We start from the raw sequence: 13,350 nt of genomic DNA on the forward strand, positions 1-13,350 counted from the left end.
GGAATAATCTTTCTAGTAGAATTTCTTCTCAATTATCCTCATATAAGAAATCTAATTTCTAGAAGGAAGCACAGTCTGATTTAAATTATGTTTAAAAAACTTCTTATTTTCCTGAAAGTACTCATCACGACAATGCCAGCAGTGGGAATTTATGCTGTCAGTGGGCTTCTCCACACCATTCTTGTTCTTATGCTCTAGAATATATAGGTTATTTTACAGTAAAATTTGTTTTGAGTTTGTTATTTGAGTTTCCACGTATATATATATGTGAAGTTAAATTCTTGTTTAAGGACCAAAGCAGTAGTAGAACTCTATTGAGTCTGCAGAATCTGTACACAACCCCAATTTTATATTTTCTGGTAAAACAGTAAGCACACTAATTTGGGATGCTGTGGTTTTTCTTGAGAGGAAATATATTTTGTTTTTCCAGGATATACCACCATTCCTATATACTAGTTGTTAATATTTAAGAATGCAGGTTGCGTGGCTTTTGACACGCAAGCGCGGCGTGGGTTGCTTGTGCACGGGTTGCTACACGCCAGTGCTAGGAAGTGGCCTGGGAGCAAAGTTCTCAAACATAATGAGGTCATATTTTAATGGAGAAATAAAGTTTATCGTTTGAAACTAAGATCATACCAAATGTTGGCAGGGACCGGAAGAATAAATAAGGGCCAGGTGTGAGGAGATTGTCCCGTGGCAGTGTGATGGGTTAAGGCTTCTCTGACGATATACCTTCAGAGCAGAGGTCCAGTGGAATATTAAATTGTACAGTTGAAACCTACCGTGAGCTCTCAGGTCTCAGTCATCTTACCCCGTCCTCCTGCCCAAAGCCATTTCCAGAACGTTTGTAGAGAACTATACCATTCACCTCTCCTCACGTTAGCCATGGGAAGATACCAAAGCCGCCAAACAGCACAGAGTAACCAGGAGCCTGAAGAGGGGGTAAAACGACTCTTCGCTAACGCGTCTTTAAGTAGGAGCTCTGTAGATGGCCCTTTACAGTCACTAAACTTTAAGTTGAGATCACACAGCAGAAGTTAATGTTTGTCCTTGTCCTTCCGAGCACAAAGAATGACGTCCGGTCGAGGATTTGTAGGATGAAGACTCCAGGGGCTTGTTGTGATAGTGTTAAGAATTCGATAAATATTGTTTTTATTTTAGACATAAACTAGACGTTCATGCTTTTATGGACTAGTGAGTTTATAAAGAGAACTAACATTTGTAATTTTAGACTTTACAGGGGACTTTATTATTTGAAGAGGGTGGATGTTATCACTTTCAACTAAGGAGACAGGGTTACAGGATTGTTTTAACCTGGGTCACACAGCTAACACGTGCCTGAGACCCAGCTCTAGGCTTTCTGGTTCTAAATCCCAGGCACTCTCTCATGCCACACGGTTACATAACAGGCTAAGTCTATCTTTGAAGACCTGACCAACCTTTGTAATTTAGTAGTTTCAGAACAGAATCAGATGTTTTTGCCTTTACAGTCTTTTCGGGGTGGAGGGTAGGGCTAGAGAGGTAGCTTAGTAAGAGGGCGTGCTGCAAAAGCAGGGGGACCTGAGTTCAAACCCTGAGCATCCACTTAAAGACCAGGTATGAGGATATAGCTTTCTATACCCTCTTCTTTCTGAAAGGTCTTCCACTCTGTGTGCTTGCTTTATGTGTGTGTTCCCTCACCCTTAACAAATGCCATCTTTACCAGCTTGAAGAAGTAAAAAAAGTCAGAAATTAAATTAAAAAAGGACTTTCCTACCTAGAAGCCAGTGCTGGGAGGGCAGGATCAGGTGGGCCTGGAAACTCACTGGCCAGTCAGCCTACCTGAATGAGCCTCAGGTTTAGTGAGAGACCTGTCTCTAAAATATGGTGGAGAGAGATGGACTAGGACTCCAGACTTCCTCTGTCTGGTCTCTGAATGCCCACACAGATACATGAACCCACAAAGGGGAAAGAAAGAGTAGACACGGAAAAAAGCTATTGGATGACTTACTTTCCTACTAAGACGCTTTCCAATTAAAAATATATTTACCCAGCCATTTCATCACGGCTTTTCTTTTTTTTCTTTTTTTTTTTTCTTTTTTTGGTTTTTCGAGACAAGGTTTCTCTGTGGCTTTGGAGCCTGTCCTCAGAACTCACTCTTGTAGACCAGGCTGGTCTCAATACCTCACAGAGATCCGTCTGCCTCTGCCTCCGAGTGCTGGGATTAAAGGCGTGCCGCACCACCGCCCGGCTATCACAGCTTTTCTTACCTTCCACATATATAGTAAATGCCATTATATGTGAAGTTCCTCGAAGCATAGCCACCTGAGTTACCTTGATGTATGTGTTGTGCAATTTGGGATTATAATCTCTGTTGTGTCCTTTATTGCACAGATAATAGCTCTTGTAACACCGGGCTGTGGACTATGGCTTTATTAAAAACCGGTCATATAGACAGTTTCTCATCTACTTGTAAAATGGACTATGTTGTACACAAAGAACATTACGTACATGTGTCTGCTCCCCAGTGGTGATTTGTGTGTGCAGTCTTTATCCATCTGTCTTCCGCTCTTGTAGTGGTGAGCAGAGACAACAGACACCAGGGAGACCTTTCTTCTTCTCCTAGGAATTTCCCACTGTCGCGTTCAAAGAGACGTGTTGCTAATGAATTAGATGAAACACTCTTCTTAGGGCTGCATTTGTTCCTCGTGTGCCCAGTTTACAGGGGACTTGGGAGATGCTGGCGTGGAGAGCAGACAGATAAGCTAGTGAATAAAGAGGAGATAGCTATGTATCTCTTCTCTGCACAATGACCATGGTGTTTAGAAAATAAATATGTATTGCTGTGTAGTCTTTTAACGAGAGTCAAGTGGATTAGGAGACGAGAAAGAGCTTACTGTCTTTTAGGACAGTTCTTTCCAAAAGTGCTCTTAAAAATCCAGGTGTGAGAGGAGAACCCAGGAATCCACCAAGGGAAGGCTGGTTTCAGGCAGATCAGAATGACTCCCTGCCTCTGTCATTAAAAGATCCTAATAGGGCATAGTTAAGTCCTATAATTTATTCTTCAAACAATGCTGATAGCATAAGTACCCTGACTAATCATAATTAAGCCCTGGTGCCTGAGCTGTAAACACAATGGAGATGAAGCCATTTGACTCTGCCGCCATTAAATAATGGAATGGTCTTGTCAGGGTCTGTGTGTTATTTGCTAGAGATTGAAACCCTGCAGGAATCAAAATAGGAGTCACAGTGGGTGGCTCATATTTTATCTTAGTTCTTCCAAGCTATATAATAACGCCTCCTAATGGGATTCCCCCCTCCCCTCTAAGAGCCTTATTTATAATCATTAATTAATTAGGACTTAATAGTTTGATGTAGTGATTATAAATCTAATTTTAGCTGCTATAGGTCACTGTATTCATAGTGTATTTTCCTTTCCGATTTGAAAGATTGTTTCAGGTTGCTAACAAAAGGTTGCTACACTGCACAGTTTGTGAAGATGGAATGTTAAGTAATCATGGAAATGAGTGGCAAAAAGAGACCTAAAATTCCCATGTTGAAACCCCTTTCTCCTGGTAATTAATAAGTATTTATTCAATCGCGATTATTTGCTCTCGCTAGACATTACTTCTCTTGTCCTTATGCGCTCGTTCAGCCGAGTTAGAAGACTCTCGTTGTAACCTGCTTTAGAAATATTCTCCATGTGTAAGAAGGGGAAAAAACATGAAATTTCAGTTAGATAGAAGGCAGTACACTTCAAGAGACCATTGTACAACTTAGTGGAATACAGTTAACAACAATATAAGAATTCCACATCATTTAAAAAATTATGTAAGAAATATGTATGCTGGTTGAGCTTCGTTTAACACATTCCAGAACATATACATTTCAAAGTAACATGTATGTAACACATGTGATTTCTATTGGCCCCCCAATTTAAAAATAATTTGATAATCCTGTTATTCAGGAGGCTGAAGCAAGAGGGACTGCTGGGAGTTCAAAGCCAGCATGAAAATGTACACACACCACACGCATCAAAAAAGGCTAATTAAGGTGATAATTTTTAAAATAAAATATGGATCTGAAAAGAACTAGATTACCAACAACAGACGTAAATGTTGTATGATACAAATACATTTTTACTGTATCTGAAACCCTTAGCATTCGTTGATGTATCAGCTAATTCTGTTCATCGGATCTGTTCAGCTCTATGTTAGGTGGGGTCTGTGTGTTATAGAATGATGCCTTCAGGGGCACTTAGAGTTTCTTGAGGTGTCGTTGATACAAAGCAGAGTATCAGAGTGTTCCAGGAGGGGTGAGATTTAATGATGTAGGTTGAAGACTTGGCAGAATGAGTCCAGAGACTGTCCTTAAATATAGGCAAGTCTCGGGAAAGAACCAGTTCAAGAAGTTAGAGAATGAAGGCACGGTCTACAAGTGGAGCTTGTGTTTATAGATGGAGTGTTTGTCAACTGTACCTGTGCTGTGGCTCTGGTAGATGGAGTCTTTGCTTTATGGAGTAATAAAAGATGTGTTGAGAAATAGGAAGACCATTATGGGGACTGGTTGTGCTCATTAAATAAAAGCCATTGATGAGTGACAGAAACAACAGAAAAATATTAATTTTTGAAAGCTCCGACTTTGCATAGTTGAGATTTAGATGGTACTTTCTGGAGTTAATAATATAGATGAAAGGAGTGGCTGAGAAAAGACAAAAGAACACTGGTTAGTGGATATACCAAATTAACCTGAATTTCAGACTTTTAACTAATAGTGGTAAGAATCAAGAGGATGAGAATACAAAAGACCTGTAGGAAGGAAGGGCAGTAGTTCCTGTATCTGACAGAGCATGTGTCAAGATCCCCGTTCCGACTTCTCTATATAGTAGCCATAAACTCCCAGCAGCAGCTCTTGCCTCAAATCCTGAGTAATAAGATTCTCACTATGTACATATAATATATATAATGTTGGACTACTATTTACATATTATATATATATATATAATGTTGTCTTATCCATATCTACCCTATGATAGGGTTTAATGTATAAATTCGGCACACCGAGAGCTTGACAGCAGGAAGTAAGACAGACTTTACTGCCCCTGTAAAAATCGATAAGTTGCTTACTGTCTTGTTACCCGTGGATAACTGGATAGACCTGTAGGGAGCCAGAGGAACAAGGAAGGATGGGGGTGTTGCTGTGTTGATGGGCCTAGCAATAGCAGGAAGATTGCTGCTCAGGACTTGCATTGCATTCTTGAGAGAGAGGGAAGGGATGGAGGGAGGGAGGGAGGGAGGGAGGGAGGGAGGAGGGAGGGAGGAAGGAGAGAGAGAGAGAGAGAGGAGAGATGAGAGAGAGAGAGAGTTCATTATATGGTAGCCATCAGTGATGTGCCCAGGAATAGTGGTGGCAGGAGAGGTACGGACACTTTTTTCCTAGAGATGGGATTACCTAAGAAGCGTAGCTACCCAAGAGTAATTATCAAGATGGGGCTTTTCACTTACACAAGTCCCAGGAAACATGGCGAGGCAGCCTCAGAGTTTGTAACGCCACCCGCGCATCTCATTTAGAAATCCGTGAAGAGAACTGATTGGGGTTTTATGCAATCAAACGCGGTTTAAACCTCTGCTCTATTTTGGAGATGTTCAGACCTATGTGTGTGCTTCACTGGGAGAAAAATGATTTGAGTCTTATAAAAAGTAAGTGTAGCTAATGAGATCAAGGTGAGGTTCGTGGTTATATAATCTATTACATAACTTCAACGGGGCATGTGTCTGACATTAACTGAACTTAGGAATCCTGAGGAGGTAAACAAATATGTTTTCCTACTTGCGTTACTTTATCTTAGTGTAAATGAAGAAACTCGATCTAACGTTATTTTCACATGATTGCCTCTCTCCTTGGAATGATTGTGGCTGTTTATTTTATTTCTCAACTTCACATCCATTATGAATGAGCTTTTATATACTTCCAGCTGGATAGGTCCAAGTTCTATGTCTGAAACAAGCGTGAAGACCAAGTTGTGTATTTGGTGGCTTTAAGTTGCCTGTTCCACCCCAGGCCAGTTTCCTCAGTCTTCGCCTTCTGGAGCTGCTAGAAGCGTGACCCCCCCACCAACTTTCCCCACCAAGAAAGCATCTTCTGTGGCAGCTAAGTTACCAAGTCATCATGCCTTCTCAAACTCTCTAAAAGCCCCTTATGTCACCCACAAAATATAGCACGTGTGCCATCTCTTGTTAATCTCACAGCTGGTTTTGTTTTGTTTTTGTTTTATCCGGCCTCGTTCTTCAGTGAGTAGCAGGCTCTTTGGGGACATGCTGAGAAAAAGTGATGTTTTGTTTTCTTAAGAATGTGTAGTTACAGGGCTGGAGAGATGGCTCAGAGGGTAAGAGCACTGGCTGCTCTTCCAGAGGTCCCGAGTTCGATTCCCAGCAACCACATGGTGGCTCACAACCATCTGTAATGTAATGAGACCTGGTGCCTTCCTTGCCAGCAGTACATTGTATGCTTAATAAATAAATCTTTAAAAAAAAAAAGAAAAGAAAAGCATGTGTAGTTACTGGCCAGGTGGCGGTGGTACAGGCCTTTAATCCCAGCACTCAGGAGGCAGAGGCAGGTGGATCTCTGTGAGTTCAAAGCCAGCCTGGTCTACAGAGTGAGTTCCAAGACTGCTCCGACTACTGAGAAACCCTGTCTTGAAAAGCAAAACCAAGCAAACAAAAACGTGTAGTTACACATTGTGTTACTCCATGCTGTTTCCCTCCAAAAGCTTTCCAGGTCCAGCCTTCTGTCCTGCCTTTAGCGGCTTCTCTGGTCTTTCTGGAAGCATCCGTTGCTTTCATTTCCTCACAGCCTACCTGCCCCTTAAGGCAAGGGCATCGCTGGCTGCTTTCTTGCTGACGACTGAATCACTGCTCTCCATCCCTGCAGACTTTCATGTCTGACTCTCATCTCTGTTACGAAGTTTGCCCCTTTCACGTAACGTTAGCGTCCTCCTCAGCTACCCATTAAATTCTCTGCCCACTTGGTTCTGTAGCCTCCTCTTCTCCAGGGAAGCCTTTCCTCCCTGTCAGCTGCCAGCTCACATGGCCGTATCCTAGACCACATCTGGAAAATATAAACTTGATCGCTGACATCTGACTAGAAACTCTGAACTTCCAACTGTACTTAATTCAGAGGTGCCTCGGGCCCCTGCCCTACTCTGTCAGCTGCCTCACGTCTCTCTGTCTCTTTCCCCATGGAGTGTGAACCCCAGTGCTGGGGGGTTTCTGAGCATGCTCTCCCCCCACCTACTGCCATCCGACTCCTGCCATAGCACACCAGTGAAGATGCTTGTTCCATTGAGTTCAAGCAAATATCTTGTTGTTATCATTACTTATTCAGATTTATCTTTGCATTGCTCTTTTAAAACTTTTACAGCTCTTCCCTTTTCTTAGAGATTCATTTTAAGTCCCTATATTGGGAAATAGTTAAGTTTTTATAAAACGTAATTTAAAGTTGTTATTTTATAAACTGGATAGTACTTAATATAGCAAGTTTTTCTTCCTTGTCAGTTTTATTACTAAGTTTGCCTTTCTAAAAATAAGTGAATGGGGTTGTTCATTACTATTTAAACTGATTTTCAATGAAATAAACAAGCACAGAAATGTTATATGCATATTTATACAATTCTGTAGTAATATTTTAAAACCAGTATTCTTTTTTACAGTTGAAGCTCTGTATCAGACTACATACCCAGAATATCTCCAGTACATTTATTTGGTGGCACCAATATCTCTTATGATGTTAAACCCTATAGGGTTTATCTTCTGTGAAATCCAGAAGTCAAAAGACACTCAAAATGCATCTCAAATAAAGTAAAAAATTGTGGGGACTTGGATTTCTACGCGTGTTACAGAACCCGATCGTATTTATGGTCTTTGTCGGCATTGCCTTCAATTTTATTCTTGATAAAAAGATCCCTGTATATATGGAGAACTTTCTCGATGGACTTGCCAATTCCTTCTCTGGATCGGCCCTGTTTTACCTTGGTCTGACAATGGTGGGGAAGATAAAGCGGCTGAAGAAGTCGGCGTTTGTGGTGCTAACCGTTCTCATCACAGCCAAACTGTAAGTTTCGCTTAATGACTCTGGGAATTCTAGTTTGGAACAAACCAAACTCTTTAACCAATTCATTGGGTTGTGTTTGCACCTATTTTTCCCTTTAAAACATTGATTTCTTACTTATATGGTTATTGTGATTTAAAGGGAAATGGGCTATTTGGGTATTGTAAAAACATATTTCCTTCCTAAGGCATGCAGGTTATTTTTTTCTAATTTGCTGTCAGAATTAAGGATTATTGGTTTTTACTTTGAGCTTTTTTTTTTCCATTTGACTTTTGGGTAAGGTTTACTTAATAATTTCAATATCTCAGTAAAGCATACTTAATCAAATTTTACAGTTAAGGACATCAAACCCGGGGCCTTGTACATGCTAGGTAACTGCTCTACCACTGAGCTGTACCACCTTCCTAGGTTACGTTTTCAAAATAAATTTTGCAAAATTTCTAAGTCCATTAAAAATCATAAAGTAAAAGCATCTTATTGTTTAAGAATATTTTTAACATACATTTTTAAGAATTTTGAACACTGTTCAGTAATAGTGACTTTGATTGAATGTTCTAATATAGGTAAGCCAATATAAACATTTTTAGACATATTATCATTGGAACAACATTATGGTAGAAATACTTTTCAGTTAATAGTTTCTTTAGTTATTGGCTTGTCAGCCACGGAGCTGACATAATTTTACTGCAATATTACCCAAAATGCTTAGCGCATGCTTAAAAATTTTATGTAAAAAACTTATAAGAGTTGAATTCATGGGACTAGGACTAGGATGATTTAATACATTTATATTTCCAAAATAAATAAAAATAAGTATTTCTGAAAAATACTTTTGGTGGTAATATATTCTTCAGAGTATATGAGTTAGTATTTCCACTGTAGTATTGTTTCAATAATAATATTGTAATTTCATTGTTAATTAAAAATTTTTAAGATCTCTTACTCTTTTTTTTATTTTTTTTAATACTTATTATTTATTATGTATACAATATTCCGTCTGTGTGCATGCCTGCAGACCAGAAGAAGGCACCAGACCCCATTACAGATGGTTGTGAGCCACCATGTGGTTGCTGGGAATTGAACTCAGGACCTTTGGAAGAGCAGGCAATGCTCTTAACCTCTGAGCCATCTCTCCAGCCCCAAGATCTCTTACTCTTATTAGATATTTGATTCTTTTTGAAAATTAAAAAAAATAGGAACTGGAGAGATGTCTCATACTCTTCTTTCAGACAACCAGGGTTTGATTCCCAGGACCCACATAGTAGCTGACAACCATCTGTAACTCCAATTCCAGGGAGATCTAACTCCCTCTTCTGGCCTCTCTGGGCACTGCATGCGTATGAAACACAAATACAAGCAGGCAATACAACCCAACACATAAATAAATACATACACACATCAGTTTTATAAAAAAGGAATTTACAGTGCCTTAGCTGCATGAGAACAAACAGCTAGGGCTGATTCATGAGTGGGGAGGTGGTTCAGTTTGTAAAGTGTTTGTTATACAAGCATGCACGAGAACATGAGTTTGGTCCGTAGCAGGCATGTAAAAACCAGACACAGCGGCTCATGCCTGTAACTCCAGCCCTGGGATGGTGGGAACAGGAAGATTTCCTGGGTTTTCTGGCCGGCCAGCCTAGCCAAAGTGGTGCACTGCAGGGTCAGCGAGTGATCTTTTCTCAAACGTAAGGTAAGTAGTGAGCAACTGAGGACGACAGCCAGTGTCAACCTTCGGCCTCCACAGGCACGCCTGTGCACGTACACGCATGCATAATCCCAGCGGCCCTCTCTAGGCTCTGGTATGTATCAGCTTGTTATTTCTGAAGGCAAGCCTAGTGCCTTGGTGACTGTGCTATGATTTGCCACAGAACTGTGAGGACACTAATAATAGTGTCCCCCCCCACCCGGCTTTCCTTTGTGTTCTGCTCCACTGAGTTGTTTCAGTTCCCCCTCCGCTGAGTCTTTCTTTTTGTTTACAATCTCAAGAACTAATTATTAAGATACCTTTCTACTGTTTTTTAGAATGTTATTGGGCTACATTGTTACTGTTATCGTTAATTGAACCATTCAAACACTTAATCACAAAATTCAGCTTTTTTTTTTTCCCCAAAAAGTTTAGAAATTTTCTTGAGGGGAGTTCCGAAGATTTTCAACCTCTTTTTCATTTCACGTTTCAATTAACCAATAGAAGAAGCAAGAAAGTGGCTCTAATTAAAATGCTTAGTTTTTTATTTGCAAAAAAAATATTTGTAAGAATCTGTTTTCCCCTTGATAGTTCCTAACGTTTGAAATATTCCAGGAATATTTGGAATGGCTCCTAGCTGAGCTCCTGACTTTCAACAAAATGTCCAGCAGCAATAGGATGTATGCATGAAAAAAATAAATGCCTTTTTTTGGGCAGGAGGAAGATAATGACAAAATTTGCAAATTCAGCAGCACAGTTACTAGTAGGGCCAGACAGGCGCTGATGTGTAGTACGTTGTGTATCCCTTCTTTCTCCAGCCTGGTGCTGCCCCTTCTGTGCAGAGAGATGGTGGAACTCCTGGACAAGGGAGACAGTGTAGTGAACCACACGAGTTTGTCGAATTACGCCTTTCTCTATGGCGTCTTCCCCGTAGCCCCGGGCGTGGCTATCTTTGCAACCCAGTTCAACATGGAAGAGTAAGATTGTACGTATGCACTGTTTTTCTTCTAAGCGGGCGGTTTTCTGTGGTGAAGAGCGAAGGGAAAGCTGTAACATGCAGAAGGCAACATTCTTCTAATGAGAACTGGAGCTTTAGAAAGTTTAGCCCCGTAAATAAAGCCTATTCCGTAACATTATATAACCATAGTCATTTAATACGGGAACCTTATTCGCCTATGCTGTTCTTCTTTTTTGTTAGTCTTTGTTTTGTTTCAAGTACTTTGCATCTACGCTTATACTTAAGCTTCAAAGTTATTTATAGGGTAGTAACTTTGGGGATTTTTGAGGGGAAACATTCATTCATTGTAATCCAGTCACCGCAAGAAAATATCCCACAATACACTAGAGAAAGTTGGTAAATTAATGGTGTCTTTGTATATTGTATTTAGGGGTTCTGGAATGTAATATGAGGGACAGTCCCATTAACTAAGCTATATCACGTTTGGTAATTATTTTCTGTTGACTTTTCCCCCTAGTCTGTGAAGTAGCACGGAAGAGAGCTGCTCATAGATTTAGACCATTGGAAGGGTGCCCTTCCCAGAGCCTAGAATATAATCAACAGCATAAGGTGTAGAATTTGAACCTAGATTAGAAAAGAGGCCAATAGGGCATGCTCTTAGAAAGGAGAGAAGATGGCATCAGATCGTATTCTGGATTCTGTAATGTCCCTTCCTGGTTGTCATTTTCCATTAGGATGAGTTAGTGTTATGGGCATTTAAATTTTGAAGCAATTTTTTTTTTTTTTTTTTTTTTTTTTTTTTTTTTTTTTTTTTTTTTTTGGTTTCTTTCGACGACAGGGTTTCTCTGTGGCTTTGGAGTCCTGTCCTGGAAACTAGCTCTTGTAGACCAGGCTGGTCTCGAACTCACAGAGATCCGCCTGCCTCTGCCTCCTTGAAGCAATTTTTTTAAGGTAAGATTATGACTCCTCAATTTGATCTCATGTTTGCAGATAACCTCAGGAATGGTAATAAGTACATTTGTGTCTGCTCCAATCATGTATGTTTCTGCCTGGCTATTGACCTTTCCCACCATGGATGCTAAGCCGCTGGCATATGCCATTCAGAACGTTAGTTTTGATATAAGTATTATCAGCCTGGTCTCCTTGGTAAGTATGTTTCAGTGTCAAATTGAATAGAAACCACAAAATAAGTTTGACGATAACTACTAAATGGGAAAATTATTTTTTAAACTTTTTTAAAAGATAAAATAGAAAACTAAAGCCTATCTGAAAAGAATGCAATATTAGTTTTCCTAATTAACTAATTTGTCTTTCCAGTGGAGAGTTTTGAGGTGTACAGTGGGAAGGTGTGTGACTTAGCCAAACTTGGGTTTGATTCCTTGTCTATTGCAAGTTACCTATGTGTCTCTTTGGAGTTACTTAACACCCTTTCTGCTTAATTTTCTTAGCTATACTGATAATCATTTCACTAGTTCTCTGGATTGTTTTAAGGTTTGTGATCATGAAATAAGCATCTGTGAACGATAATCACCATACACATATTAGCTATTCTGAATCATAGGATCAGCAAAGGTCTTTGGGAACAAGATTAACAAGTTATTTAAATGAAACCAGATAACTTTTTGAATTTGATCCCGCTAACTCAGATATATAAGCTTTAACAACTAGAGTATCATGTAAGTTAGATTGCCTGCTGAATTCAATCAGAATTCTAGATTGGAAAAAGATAATGTTTATTCTTAAAAGGAATGGATATGATAATGGATGTGTATATTAACAATAAATAAATACATGATTAATGTGATATTTAGGAAATCCCATATCTATCACATATTCTTTTTTTTGAGACAGGGTTTCTCTGTATGTAATCTTGGCTTGTCCTTGAACTCTTTTTGTAGACCATACTGTCCTTGAACTCATAGAGATCCATCTGCCTCTGCTTCCCAAGTGCTGGGATTAAATGTGTGTGCCTCCACTGCCCAGCCTACCACATACTCTTTTAAAAAAAAAAAATCTATGTTCCTTGATAAGAAGGTAGTTTGGGGAGACAGAAGGTATCAATGTCTATTGGCAATTAGGGACAAGAAGAAAATTAGCCAGCATACATTCCTGGGCAGTATGAAGGTAGACTAGAAACTCAGTCCTGGGGCTGGGCTGTAGCTTAGCTTAAGCATGCATGAGGCCCGGGGTTCAATCCCAGTACTAGCCAGAAAAGAAGGAAGAGGAAGAGGAGAAACCCAATCCTTGTAAATACTAGGAATACAAGATTAATCTTGGTGCAGGAGGTATGTGTTGTTTGAAATAAGACCATCTGGAATTTAGACTCCTCAGAAGCTAGTGCCATAAAAATCAGAAAAGAAAAAAAATTAGCAAAGCTCTTTCCCTAAACAATTGACTGTGACATTGTGTTCTACACCAGCCGCTGAGGGTAGGCATACTTAGAATGTGGCCCTGGTCAAACCACAGCTCTTAAAGAACTAATTTGTTAACCATGGATCTCCCTATGCTTTATTTCACCTTGGATATAGTAATTTATATTAATAACTTGCAATTTTAATGAAACCTTAAAATTTCTTCTGGAATGCAGATAAAGAGAAATCTCTAAAAATACTAATCATGGGGA

General features: G+C 39.7%; 1 protein-coding gene across 1 annotated transcript in view; it reads left to right on the forward strand.

Moving 5' to 3' along the window:
* Gpr155 (G protein-coupled receptor 155) overlaps positions 1–13,350 on the forward strand; it is a 39,402-nt gene that overhangs the window by 5,249 nt on the left and 20,803 nt on the right. Inside the window, 4 exon segments of the mRNA XM_038336694.1 lie at positions 7,688–7,848; positions 7,850–8,088; positions 10,588–10,747; positions 11,718–11,873. Of these exon segments, the coding sequence (XP_038192622.1) occupies positions 7,688–7,848; positions 7,850–8,088; positions 10,588–10,747; positions 11,718–11,873 (716 nt within the window).

The sequence above is a fragment of the Arvicola amphibius genome, chromosome 7 (genome assembly GCF_903992535.2).
Source record: "Arvicola amphibius chromosome 7, mArvAmp1.2, whole genome shotgun sequence".
Classification (NCBI taxonomy): domain Eukaryota; kingdom Metazoa; phylum Chordata; class Mammalia; order Rodentia; family Cricetidae; genus Arvicola; species Arvicola amphibius.